At 49.5% G+C, this 13,882-nt stretch overlaps 1 protein-coding gene across 4 annotated transcripts in view; it reads left to right on the top strand.

The window, feature by feature from the left end:
- Ubash3a (ubiquitin associated and SH3 domain containing A) overlaps positions 1-13,882 on the top strand; it is a 35,946-nt gene that overhangs the window by 7,467 nt on the left and 14,597 nt on the right. For 3 of the 4 annotated variants that reach the window (XM_020185850.2, XM_020185848.2, XM_020185847.2), the window contains exons 5-7: positions 406-575; positions 1,248-1,456; positions 12,367-12,493. In XM_020185850.2, the coding sequence (XP_020041439.1) occupies positions 406-575; positions 1,248-1,456; positions 12,367-12,493 (506 nt within the window). The remainder of the gene's footprint in view (positions 1-405; positions 576-1,247; positions 1,457-12,366; positions 12,494-13,882) is intronic. The other variant, XM_074072600.1, reaches the window with a different exon arrangement.

The raw sequence follows: 13,882 nt of genomic DNA, 5'->3' as shown, positions 1-13,882 counted from the left end.
AGCTGCAGTATCCAACATGAAACTCAGGGCCCGGGAGGGGAGCACCAACACAGAGGCTGGGTGGAGACCAGAGGCACCATTATAAAGGCAGTTCTGCCCGTTCTCGGAAGGTAGCGCTGACAGTCAGTGCCCAGTATCCCTGTGCTCACCTGATGTTTAGGTAAAGGTGCCTGGCACCCCTGTGCTCACCTGACATGCAGGTAGAGGGGCCTGGCACCCCTGTGCTCACCTGACATGCAGGTAGAGGGGCCTGGCACCCCTGTGCTCACCTGACATGCAGGTAGAGGGGCCTGGCACCCCTGTGCTCACCTGACATGCAGGTAGAGGGGCCTGGCACCCCTGTGCTCACCTGACATGCAGGTAGAGGTGCCCAGAACCCTACCAGCTTGTTTGCTGACCCCACAGACTGCATCGTGAAGCCCTGCACCAAGCAACTGCACCTGACCTTGGCGAACAAGTTCTACCCACACCACCAGAGGACACTGGAGCAGCTAGCCAGATCCATCCAGCCCGGCCACAGCTGCCAGTGGACAGCTTCCCTGTACTCCCGAGACATGCGCTTTGTGCACTACCAGGTGAGCCTACTGGCCCTCCCCAGAGTGAGGAAATGTCCCGGCAGCCTCCCAGAGAGAGGAGAGGACTCTGCTCCTTCTCTAGAGACGATTCCTCTTTTTGTGCAATTTGGAGCTAGAATTCTCTTACATACCAGTTGCAAGCACACAGAAAGATGCATGAATACATGCTTTGCTTATTAAGTCATTTTATTAGCGATTCTGGGGGGGGGCTCGTTCCAGGGCTTCTTCCCCTGTGAACTGATTGGTTTAAAAAGAAAGCAAGTCACACTCCTTTGAGACCCTGGGAACAGGTAGGATGGCTCTGCCACACTCCAGCTCATAGAAGGCGTGAATAGACTCATGCCAAGGAAGGTGGATATGACTCCCAGTGGTACTGTAAGGTCTTTCATATAAGAAAGAAGCAAATGGATGAATGGATGGCAAGATGAATGTGTGGAAGGAAGGAAGATGCGTACTAAAATGTGTTTCTGAATCTGCCCAAAGAGTCCCTGCTGTTGCACTTGGCTCTAATCTGTGCTATGCATTATTAGACAAAAGCATGGTGAGGTCTTGGAGCTATAGATCACAGAGGAGCCAGAAAGCAAGTGGCAGAACTTGACTGGCCTCCCGTTGCTGCAGCGTCCCAGTGCAAACCCGTGCTGCAGACACGAAACCACTTTGCCCCCCTTCCAGACCTTGAAGGCCCGGTTCCAGTACAAGCCCCAGAACGTGGACGAGCTGACACTCAGTCCCGGCGACTTCATTTTTGTGGACCCCACTCAGCAGGAGGAAGCCAGCGAGGGCTGGGCCATCGGGACCTCCCAGCGGACAGGGTGCAGAGGCTTCCTGCCAGAGAACTACACAGAACGAGCAAGCGAGGCGGACACCTGGGTGAGGCACAGGTGAGTGCTGTCCAGCCGTGGTCCACACCGCCCTCCCTCTGATCAGTTACCACCTGAAATGTGGGCACAGTATCGAAGTGGTTCTGGGCCATTCCATCAATGGAAAAATTTGCAGTTCCCATGCTAGCAAAATCATACCTGCAGGTAGACAGTGACAGTTGTGATCCAATCATGGTTTCTGCTGATAACAGTCAGGAAATACAAATTGCTTCATATCACTTTTCTGAGAGAGTGACAGCCAAATTATTGCAAAATGCTTCTTCCTTCTTTATCTCATCCAAATTATTGCAAAATATTTCTTTGTTCTTATCAACATCGTGATTATACTAAAAGGTCTTAAGCTTGGCTTATTTCTGCTTCTGCTCAGTGTATAAACTGCAAGGAACATCAGTAACTTTTATTCCTCTATAACAAATTGCCACAAAGTTACCTGTGTCTTCTGCTCAGGGTCTCACAAGACTGTCATACTAGCGTGGCCAGGTTTGGGGTCTCATCGGAGGTGGAGGATCCTCTCCTAAGCTTGGGTGGTTGTTAGCAGCTATTGAACTCCTGGTGGCTTGCAAATCTCTTAGCTATCACATCTTTAGTGTCACCTGTGAAGGCTAAGGATTTTCAAAATGTCAGAACAGTTTCCTTTTGGTTTACTGCTTCCTCCGTCAATTTGTCTGTCTCCTGTTCCATTTTACTGAAAGCAACAAGAAGAAACCAGGCAATAGCTTTAACCCCTTTCTTGGGAATGTCCTGAGCTACTTAACCTTCTTCATCCCTTCCACACTCTGCTCCCCACAGACAATTTCACTCCACAGACAGTTTAGGGATTCTCTTTGCTTCAGCTTCCTACAACGTGTATCTCACTCTTGGAGTCCTCAGAGGTGACACCTGTAACAGCCACACCTCTGTGAGCAATCCATTCTTGATGACAGACCATTTTCTGCCACGCAGCTCAAAATTCTTCCAACCTCTGCCCACTGTCAGTCGCAAAGGCCCTCCCACATTCTAGGTACATGTTGAAACCATCCCTGCCCCTGATACCAAACTTAGGAAAAGTTTAACCGGAGAAGAAAAGCCAGTAATTTTTACGTTATGTATACAACACGTGTATAAGTATTGCATGTATAATACTTCATATGCAGAATCAATGTGTATGTATAACATGAAATACATAGTATTACACACACGTACACAGACACGTATACACACACCTGCCTTACTTGCTTTGAGGGCTCAGCCAGGCAAGTGCACGAGACAGGGAGGGAAGGTCACAGACTGGAAACAGCTGCAGGGGGCAACTGGAGCTTGTGCCTGAACATGGGTGACCATGGCAGACACAGTGGCACTTTGGCAACTCTGTTTGAGAAAGGGCGAAGCCTTTATAAAACGGCTTCCAACTGAGAAAGCGGAGCCAAAAACTCAGGGTTATCACCTTTGATTGACGCACATTGCTGATTAGGAATGTTTGTCACTTGTAAAAGCTCTTCCCAGCAGCACCAGGGCATGTGACCCGGACAACTGGGAAAGCTGGATGTGGTGCTTGAAGCAGCTTCCCCCACCCTTCCACCCTCCAGCTCTCCGGGCGTCCTTGAGGACCTGCCCCAACCAGACTCCCACTAGCAAGGGAATTCTGGGGACTGTCATCAGCCCACCAAGCTGACAAACCAGGAAGCCATGGCAAGGAGTTGATGTCACTCTCCTGTGAGCCTTTGCACTCTCTTTTCCCAGGTATCAGCTCAGAGAGTGGAGGGCAACCGGCGGGGGTCAGAAGACATGTGGGGACGAGGGGTTGCTTCTTCTTGATGTGGAGGCAGAGCTGCCACAGAAGTTTCGCTAAGGTTGAAGCTGGAAAAACTGAGTGATGAGAGGTCAGGGGAAAAGGTGCAGAAAACCCATGCTGTGGTGCAGGGTGGCCTGGCTCCTTCAGAGCTGTGTGGCTGGGGACAAGCCTGGGAAAGCCCCAACATGGTCACCTCTCTGTGTCAGAGAGGGACGTCCTGAACTACTCCATGCTTAACCGTCTCAGAGAACACCACACAGCCTCCCGTCGGGTTTTTTCCCTCCTACAGATGAACAAACAATTCACAGATGTATTAGAAATCTACTCGGTCTGTGGATTTTCAGATCCATGCTGCATGTTTTCCGTGGGCAAATCTTTTTTGGCATCTCTATGTGTGGAGCTCTTTCCTGTATACCTGCTCCTATCAAGGTTTATACTTGAGGCAAAGCTGTGGAAACTGAGCTGTTCTTTGAGTACTCTTTGGAAGAGTCTATGTTAACAAATGACGCTCCCGTTTTGAGCAAATTAAGCAACAGTGTATTTTGAAGAGCTGAAGTCAATGATTGCTTTTGGTCATTTTTACCCAGACCAAAAAAAGAAAGATGCTTTAACTTTGCCTGACAGAAGGCCTTAGGGAGTAGACATTGCAAGAAATCATAGTGTTTTTTTCTAAAAAGGAAGTGTTTCCTGAAAATATTACAAGGAGAGATTAGGTGGTTATGGCTGATTCTTGGTGGGTTTTTTGGTTGTTTTGGGGTTTTTTTTTGGCAGTACTGGGGTTTGAACTTGGGGCACTCTACCACTTAAGGCACTCCTCCAGCCCTTTTTTCTCTGGTTATTTTGGAGATAGGGTCTCGTGACCGTGATCTTCCTATTTTATTCTTCCCTATCGCTAGAGTAACAGGTGTACACTACATACCCAGCTATTTTTCTGATGGGATGGGGTCTCACAAACTTCTTTGCCCACGCTGGCCTTGAACCATGATCCTCCCGATCTCAGCCTCTCAAGTATCTAGTATTTACAGATGTGAGTCACCAGCACCTGGCTGGCAGAGTCTTTACGTCCTACCTCCTTCTTGCTGACTGCGTGGGTGTGCATGTAGGTTTGTGCTTGGGCCTTCCCACCAAACCCAATCTGCAGCAAAATTAGCTTCATCTTAGGCAAATGTGAAAATGTCACAATGAAACCCATCAATCTGTACAAATAAAAGAAAAGTAGCTTGAGAACAAGAAAAGCTCTGGTGAGTTACTCCATGTCTTCTGAACTCGAGGCCATTTAACTGCACACCCAAACTCACAAGCACTGAGAACCACAACACAAACACAGGAAGGAAAACACAGCAGTAGACCCAAGGATACTTTTTTATTTTGGGGTGGGGGGTTTGGTGGTACTGGGGCTTGAACTCAGGGCCTCAAACTTGCTAGGCATGTTCTCTACCACTTAAGTCACTCCACCAGCCCTTTTTTTGTGATGGGTTTTTTTGAGATAGGGTCTTGCTACCTATTTGCCCGGGCTGGCTTGGAACCTCAATCTTCCTGATCTCTGCCTCCTGAGTAGCTGGGATTATAGGAGTGAGCCACCAGCACCCACTCCCAAGGCTTGTTTTTAATTGATCTTTTGACTCATAATCTACTCAATTCAAGTTTTTTTTTTGGTGGTGCTGGAGCTTGAACTCAGGGCCTACACCTTGAGCCACTCCAACAGCACTTTCTCATGATGGTTGTTTTCGAGATAGGGACTCATGAACTATTTGGCTGGCTGGCTTCAAACCTTGATCCTCCTGACCTCTGCCTCCTGAGTAGCTAGGATTACAGGTGTGAGCCATGGGGCGGCCTACTAATTCAAGCAATTTTAAGCAGCTTAAGATATGCATAATTGTGCTGGTGGAATGGCTCAAGTGGTAGAGCACCTGCCTAGCAAGCTTGAGGTCCTGGGTTCAAACCCCAGTACTGTAAAAAAAAAGATAGATATGCATAACAGCTTAAGACACTAAATACCACAGCCTACACCAGGCCCTGCTCCACACAGAGCTTATTACCTAAACTGCTTATGGGAAAGGTCATTAAGTAAAAAATAAGTCAGCAAAATAAATTATTATGCATTCATTTAATAAAATACTTGCAGTTTTAAAATAGTCATGAGGCTGGTCAAGGTAGCTCAAACCTGATAATCCTAGCTACTCTGGAAGCAGACATCAGGAGGACCAGATTTGAGGTCAGGGTGGGCTATCAAGACCCCATCTCAACCAATAAAAGCTGGCATGGTGGAACATACCTGTGATCCCAGCTTCCAGGGAAGTGTAACTAGGAAGATGGAAGTCCAGGCTGACCCAGGAAAAATGTGAGACCCTATCACAAAAAAATACCCAAATCCAAAAGATATGGAGATTTGACCCAAGTGCTAGAGTATCTGTTTAATGAGTGCAAGGTCCTGAGTTCAAACCCCAGTACTGCCAATAACAGTAGTAATAATAATAATAATAGTAATAATGAAATAGTTTATATCCTGCTATGGGAAAAATATCCAGGATTGAGCTTGGATATTTTTGGTACAGCGCTTGACTAGCATACAAGAGGCTGTGAGCTCCATCCCAGCACCATAAAAATTAAAAAAAAAAAAACTAAGACATATTGACAAATGACAAAAACAACTTTTAGAGCCATGCGTACAGTGTGATGCCATTTGTTAGCATACTTGTCTGTACATAATTATTCAGATATGTGTGTGTGTGTGTGTGTGTGCCCTAAAGTTCCCTAGAGGGAAAAGTCTAGAAAGTTCTCTCAGTGGTTTGGTTGGGGGCTGGGAGCTGGTCAGGGATGGGAAGGAGATTTTTCATCTGCTACCGGTTCACAGATCTACATTTTTAAATCACACAACTGCATCACTTATTTAAAATACAAATTTATCCATTTTAAATTTAAAGACTATGGGAAGCTTGGGTCAAAGGAAGAGTAAAGAAGTCAGCAACACCAGGATGAGGTTCGTGCACTGTGGCATGGTGAGAGCCACCCGCTGACCTTTCCCACCTCCTATGTGGAAAGGGCCAGGCGGTCGACACAAGTGGCACAGCCAACACACGGCAGTGGCTCTGGAGAAGCACAATCTGCTGGTGCTGACATGTCCATGAGTTCCCCCCACGGGGGACCATAGTGATGACTGAGCAGCAGGCCAAGGCATCAGCCCAGGAAGTGGCAACTGGAGAACGGCACACAGTTAAGGAGACAGTTGTTTCCTCTGGCACCTACCGACTCAGCTGTCACACCCTACTGGGCTGCCTAGACTCCAGGAGGCTGGGGTGCCCCGTGGCCCCGTGTCCTTCACTTCTTGCCCAGGAAGGGAATGATAGTCACACAGAGGAGCCATCAGGCTGGACCCCTGCACCAAAGACTCTGCAGCTTGTGGCCATCGCATCTTCACTCCACGGTTACGGTGTCAGCACCCGTCAGTAGCACCAGCTTGTATGCCTGACGTTCTGGTTTCCCTTGGGAACTAACAAACAGCAGCAAAACATGCAATGAAAGGAAAGAAAGCCAAGTACTGGCTGAGTGCTGTTCTTGAAGCACTGTTGCCCCATGGACAGCAATAAGACACCCTGGCAGGCTGTGGCTTGTGACTGTGAGCCAGAGTGGCAGGCGTTGAACTGGCTAAGTCTTTTTAAACTGAGAGCCCCCATTAGACATTTAGAAATCTGTAAATCAGTGATGTCTTCTGACGTCTGGACTCATCACATATGTAAGCAGTGGGCACATACAGGTGTGTGCAAAGGCCAAGTGGCCTGCGGGCAGCCACAGAGCTACAAGGAGCTGACTGTGTGGATGTTTCATAAGTACCTCCAAAGACCACAGGCCTCACTCTGGGCACCAGTAGCTCACAGCAGAACTGCTGGCATGCCAAGAGCAGACCTGCAGCGCTCCAGGGAGGAGGTCCTTGCCTGCCAGGCTCCCAGAGCTAGGTCTGTGGCTGCAATGCTTATGACTGACATTCAGTCAGTCACTTAGCACCCATCTAACCCTGTGCTCCACCCTGGATCCCAGGGGTTCTGGGATTCTTTGGGCTGGTCAGTCACTCTCCAACACTACTACCCTTTACTTGGAGAAGATCACAGGTTATCTGGTTATCATCTGGAGCAGAGGTTATCTGGAAGGTGCCCGATAACACCCATCAGTGTCAGGCCTGGTGGGGGGCAGAGATGTGACGCATCCTGACTTTGGAACACAGAGCACAGAGCCCAAAGGGTAGAACTGAGAGGGTCAGATGTCACCTTCTAGCCAACATGGGAACATTTCCAACACTGAAGACGGTTCAGAAACCACAGAGCAAGCTGGTGGCGATTAGCTCAGGCATGAGAAAGGTACTGAAGTCCTGAACCCAGTATCTCAGAATATGACTTTATTTGGAGATGGGTCTTTATATAATCAGTTAAAGTAAAATGAGGTCATCACAGTGGGCCCTAATCTGATCTGGCTGTTTTTATAAGAACAGGGGATCAGAACAGGGACAGAGAGACAGCCACAAGAGGAGCAAGGAGAAAGCAGCCCTGGAACACCAGCCTCCAGATTGAGTCAACAGGTGTCTGTTGCTGAAGTCCCCGGTCTGTGTGCTTTGTCCCCAGAACACTGAACAATGACTTAGCCCATGAAATCCCATAGACCCTTTTAAGGACAAGGGAGCATTGAAACATGTGTTGCTGCCATATCAGTGAACAATGAAGGAAACAGAAATGTCAAGATGCTGTGTCCATTCCACTCCCACAATCACCACCATGCCCTCATCTTGGCTTCATTTCATTTGAAAGCAGGAGAAAAAAAAAAGTTCCATTTTCTTTCTGACTATAAACGTGTTCACAGATGGCGCTTGTAGATAACGAGGCTTTTCTGTCTGCGTTGTGAGCCACAAGCAGGGTACAGCTGCTGCCACCTTGCCCTCAGGAAGAAGAAACTAACCAACATTTCCTGTGTTAACAGAGACCCTGTGAACTGTGCCTCCTCTGCACAGAATGCTCACCTAGGGACTTGGTCCCACAGCGAATGTCAGGGTTCTCTATTTGTGACCCACTGAAATTAGCACTCGATCTCTGCTGGCACCTAACAGTGGGAGAATTAATGAACTGCATGGGTCTGTTCGGAGTTTACAGATCAAGGTGTGATGGGTCACAATGATGTGGACAGAGAAGCAGGCAAGCAAGAAATGCACAAACAGAATCAAAATCGCACGCAGGCAGCAAATGGTCCGGGGCTTTGTGGTGGGAGCCTGATAGGCAGCCTAGGGCTGTGGCCAAGATGCAGGATGAATGATAGTGACCCAGCTCTGGAAGCTGGGGAGTAATTGCCAGATTTATGAGGGTCTGGAGACTTGAGGCTCTCTGGGAGAAGAGCTAACATTTACACATGGGCTAAATAAATAAAAACATACCACATTTGTGGCTGAGAAATGTGAATCACGAGGACATATCACCTCCTCTTGGAGTGGTTCCTGAGTGTCGATGAACTCCAGAAAAAATCCCAGTGGGCTCATTTGTTGGAACTTCACTGAGTGAATGGAGAGTTTATCTAGAAGAATAAGCAAGAGAGATGAGCTGAGAAAAACTTTGAAAAACAAAAACAATGAGAAGCAATACTAGCCCACAATATCTACAAGTCTGAAGTGGACTCCTGGCTGCAGGGATGGGTCAGATGACTGAGGAGCTCACATGGCGTCCTGGGAAGGGGAGGAAGAAAAGGGAACAAGACAAATAATACTTTCTACCCCCTCGTGTCAGTCAGTTCCTGGCAGAGTCGAGAAGTAAGTAAGAAGTAAATCATTTTTAAAATGGCAGGCAGTTTTCACAAATAAGTTTCTGATCTCCGGGGCGTGGCACAGTGGGAGCCATCTGCAACAGAGACTCAACACATGTGTCTTTAACGATGACCATCAGATGTGTGTCCACAAAAAAAAAGCACCAAGGCTCTGAGGGGAAAAATGGCCAAAACCGTGGAAATGAGAACAAGAGAAAGAAAAGAAGGAAAAGCTCTTGTGCTGTCAGATGAGCTCCCTCGAATCAGAAAAGGTTTTTGGTTTTTGTAATTTAAGAACAGTACAAACTCTGGTGAGCACATCAAGAGTTAGGTATGCCCCTGCAAAGCAGGAGAGAAAGAAAACTTTGAAAAAACAAATCAGTCCCACCCTCTGCCAATGGGGCCCTTCTGAGCTACGTCCTGAGGGAGAAGAACCAGGACTTGTGCACACATACAGTTTGTCAGCTGAGATGGTGCCGTTTGAGAAGTAGAAGCATTAGGGAAATAATTACTCAAATTCTGGCGTGTGCGTGTCACATTTTATGCACCCATTGGGATGGTATCAACAGTTGTCAACAGCATGAGTGACTCCCATGCATACCTGTGCACACCCCATGAGCTGCAGCCATGCAGAGAGACGTGTGTGAGCTCCTTACCCCAGCTCCAGCCAGTCTCTCCCCAGAGCACCCAGCCTCCAAAGCCACCCATTTTCCCTCTTCCACACTCTCCCTGCCCTCTCCCCATCTGAGTTGGCGTCCACATTTACAGCTGCAGTCCCTCCCCTGAACGTCCTCCTGCTGCCCCTCACCTGGCAAAGCCCCTGCTGGTTGACTCTGTCCCTATCCCAGCTCAGCAGAATGTGCTGGAGAAACCCCCATGCTGGTCTCATTTGCAGGTCCTATCACTGCTTTTGTTGTGTGCACACTGGTACTCACACCTATTCACACTCAGCACCTCCTCCCCTCCTACACCATGGCAGGTGAAGCGGTCGGGAGTGTCCACAAATACACTCCACCATCACCCACTGCCAACCCCAAGCCATGTGCTCCTTCTCCCCACTAGATAGTGATGCCCCCAACACCTAGCCACAGGAAGGACTTTATGCCAGCATCACCTGTCCCTAGAACTGCCTTGATCCTTCCCTCCAGCAAACATTGTCATCTTAAAAATGAAATCCAGCAAAACCTCTTTTTCCCTTTACCGCTGTTGCGCTGCTCCTGTTTTTAGTGAAATTTCTTGAAGGTGCTGCCTGGACTCGTGTCTCTCTTCCTCTCTTGAAACCATCTTCAGTAAGGCTTTCTGTACCACCATTCCAACAAAACCCCTCTTATGGAGGCAGCAGATACAGTGCAACCAGTGCTTGGATCTTGGTCCATCTTAGACCAGTGAAGGCAGCATTGGGTTTCCTCTCCTTATCCTCCTCTGAGCCTCTGGGGTTTCTCCTTACCTGGGTTCCTCCAGCCTTGAATCAGTTCCTCTCCCTGGCTGTGCTCCTCTTCCCTGATCTCCTGTAGCTCTGAGCACTCTGCACAGGTTCCCTTAGCTGCCACCTGATGGAGTAGATGAGTCAGGAGGCAGATTTACAGAAAAACAAAAAGCTTTATTAAGCACAAGCCTGCATGATGGAAGATGGCAGACTCTTGCCCTTTGACCTCAGGAAGAGTCCTTTATGGGAATTTTCAAGGGAAGTGGTATGTTCCAGACAGGTGAGACCCTCAGTGGTCTAGCATTTCAGAAAGTAGCCTCTTCTGGAGTGTAGACTGTGGACATCTTACCTCGTTCTCATAGCTGGGTGAGAGTCGCAGTCCAATGGATAAAAGAAGGCAGAAATGACCAAAGCTGCTGTGTTGATCACAGTGACTTGTATCTGGTTTCTGTTGTCAGCATGTCTGGCAAGCACCCTTCTGGGGGTGACCTGGTCCTGTGACTTAGGACTAGGGAGCGCTCGGGAAGGGAGGGTTTATGCATTCCTAGCAAAATTTAGTGTGCAGCTAGTCTATAAAAAGTAGGTTTTTGAGGGCAGCTACGTCCTTAAGAGACAGAGCAGGCAGGAGAAATGGGTCTTAATGGAGGGAAGGTTTTGTGGGTTTGCAAACTCAGTTCTTGGAAGTGTCTGTTGGACCCCAGCCCCTGATGTCTCAGCAGCTGTTGCAGTTCTGCACCCGTCCTGTAAGATGCCAGCTCCTCAGCAGCTGGAGGTTCTCCCCTGAGCCCTACACTTGTCCACAGCCAGCTCAGTTGGGCCAAGGTTCCCAACTTAAGGTGACAAAACCGACTCCAGCTCTTTTCCCAAACCCTGCTCCTCCCATAAACTCCCAGTCTCATTCAAAGGCAGCTTGCTCTTCCCAGTTGCTCAGCTCAAAAGCCTGAACCTGGCCTTGGCATGTGGCTCAGTGGTAAAGCACTTGCCTAACATGTATGAAGCCCTGAGTTTGTTCCCCAGCACCACAAAAAAGCCTGACATTTCTCTGGACAATTCGCTGTCTCTTGGGCTCTACATCCAATTCATTAGAAACTGCTGTTGGCTCTGACTCCATGTTCAAAATATCACCAAATCTGACCGTTCCTCAAGATCTCCACTTCTCCCACCTGGTCACCAAGATGGCAGACTTGGGCTTCCTGCTCTGCTCTGGACTGGTAGCCTGGTCTCAACTGCAAGGCCAAGGTGATTCTTCCAAGTGCCATGCGATCAGCACTGTCCAGTCATCTGTTCTCACTCTGAGCTTGAGTCCTACAAGAGCCCACAGCACTGGGGTTCTGATGCCCCCTCCTCCATCCCCCTCTCTCTTGCCTGTGCCCCTCTCCTCTCAACTCACTCTGTTCCAGCCATTTTGGCTTCTGTGACTCCCCAGCACCCCCACATGGCTGTCTCCTCTGCCTGGCCACCACCCTGCACACCTGCATTCCCATGCACCCAACCTTCCATGGCACCTATAGCACCTGAAGTGCTTGGCTACCCCAGGCATAACCAGCAGTCTACCCCAACCCATCCAGCCTTACTGTAGCCCACAGTACCTTCCCCTTCTACCCAACTATGCAGTTTGCTTCTCCTGGAAAAGTGTGCACAGGAGTCCCAGCTACTCGGGAGACGGCTGAGGCAGGAGGGTCATGTGAGTCCAGCAGCCGAGACAAGACTGGGCAACATAAACTAAAATAACCATTGACCAAATGTCCTTAGCCCTCCTGAGGGATGCTAGAGCAATGAAATAGCCACATGTTCACTTGCTGTGTCCTGAGCACCCAGCACACGTCCCCCTGGGATCCTTATCTGCGGAGGTGTTCATGGGTCGCAGCCATGCCCCAGGCACATGCATGACCAGACGTGTTTCCATGTCAGGACACAGCACCTCCTCTTCCCCCACAGGACGTACACCTTCGGTCTAGCCATGGACCTGAACTCTAGGAAAGATGGTGGAACCAGCGGCAGACGAAATGGGGACTCCTGCCCCTCTCCAATGTCAAGGAGTCTGAGCAGCAGTCAGGTTTTGCAGGTAACAGAACTCCCTTTCATAAAGTAAACAAGGCAAAACCACACTCGCTGTTCGAACTCCGTGGTAGACGCGGCCGCCTGGGTTTAGCTTTTGCTCTGCACTCAGTGCTCTCTCTGCTGCCCCAGGGCAGACCCTGACATGGACCAGCAAGGGTCCCCTCTCAGTGAGGCAGAGGTGCTGGGGGCCACACCTGATCTGTCCTCTGGACAGGGGTTGCGACCCTCCCATGGCTGTGAGTACCCTATCTGTAGGTGGAAGGAGTCTCAGCTCTGGGACACAGGGCAGGGAAGAGAGGACAGAGCACTGCCCAGAACCCAGGCCTTCATTAACAAACCAAGGGGCCCAAAGAAGTCACATGCCCTGGTGCCTAGGCCCCACATCTTTCCAGGCAAGGCTGGGCAAGATAAGGAGTGGATGCTGCACCCTGGGAGGACAGCATCGAAGGCCAGGTTCTGAGGTACAGCAGGGACACCTCTAGCCAACGGGCACTCCCAGACTGCAGGCTGCGGGTGGGGACCCCAGGGGCAGGAAGCTCTTCCCTGAGGACATACAAACCGTGCTGTGAGGTCCTCTGATGCTGTTGGGGTAGCGAGCTGGGCAGTGGATGTCCACATTCTACTCTGAAGCCTGACCTTCCTTACAAGGAGTCCCTGGGGGGCAGCACCCACAGCTGGTGCTCGACCACTCACCCTGTTCAGGGAAAGGCCTCTCTCTACATGTGGCTGTGTGTCACACACGCCATGTTACATTGGCCCAGCACCTGGAACCAACACGGGAGCCCTTCCCACCCCTCCTCATTTTATAGATCTGAAAATGGGACTTACATAGGAAAGAAGCTTGGTGGGGCTCACTGAGTCTTGAGACCTGGATCAGATTTTGGGAGCATCACAGGAGGCAGGTGTCAAGTGTCCACTATGGGTCAAGGCACAGGGACCGACAGATTTACTGCACAGAGAGTGGGGCTACAGTGGTCCATTCATTCAGGCCTGGCCTGAAAATCACATTTGCTGAATGACAGAATGACCAGTGGAAACTTCCATTTTTACTCGTTCCAAAGCTCACCCAGTGTAATGGGCTGCATTTGTCTCCCACGTTACCCCATTCATTCTCGAAGCCTGACCCCCCAGCCCCACTGAATGCGACTGTATTTGGAGACAGAGTCTTTACAGAAGTGACTAAGGTAAAATGAGGTTACTAGGATGGACTCTGGCCCATTCTGACTGTATCCTTATAAGAAGGGGAGATCAGTGGGACGACCCTATGAGGACACAGGGAGAAGATGCTGTCTGCAAGCCAAGGAGAGAGCCCTCAGGAGAAACAGCCCTGTGACACCTGATCTCAGACTCCCAGTCTCAGGAACTGTGAGGAAATACACATCTGTTGTTTATG

Source organism: Castor canadensis, chromosome 5 (assembly GCF_047511655.1).
Source record: "Castor canadensis chromosome 5, mCasCan1.hap1v2, whole genome shotgun sequence".
Taxonomy (NCBI): domain Eukaryota; kingdom Metazoa; phylum Chordata; class Mammalia; order Rodentia; family Castoridae; genus Castor; species Castor canadensis.
The sequence above is the reverse complement of the archived record's forward strand: the minus strand, read 5'-3'. Positions and strand labels throughout refer to the sequence as shown.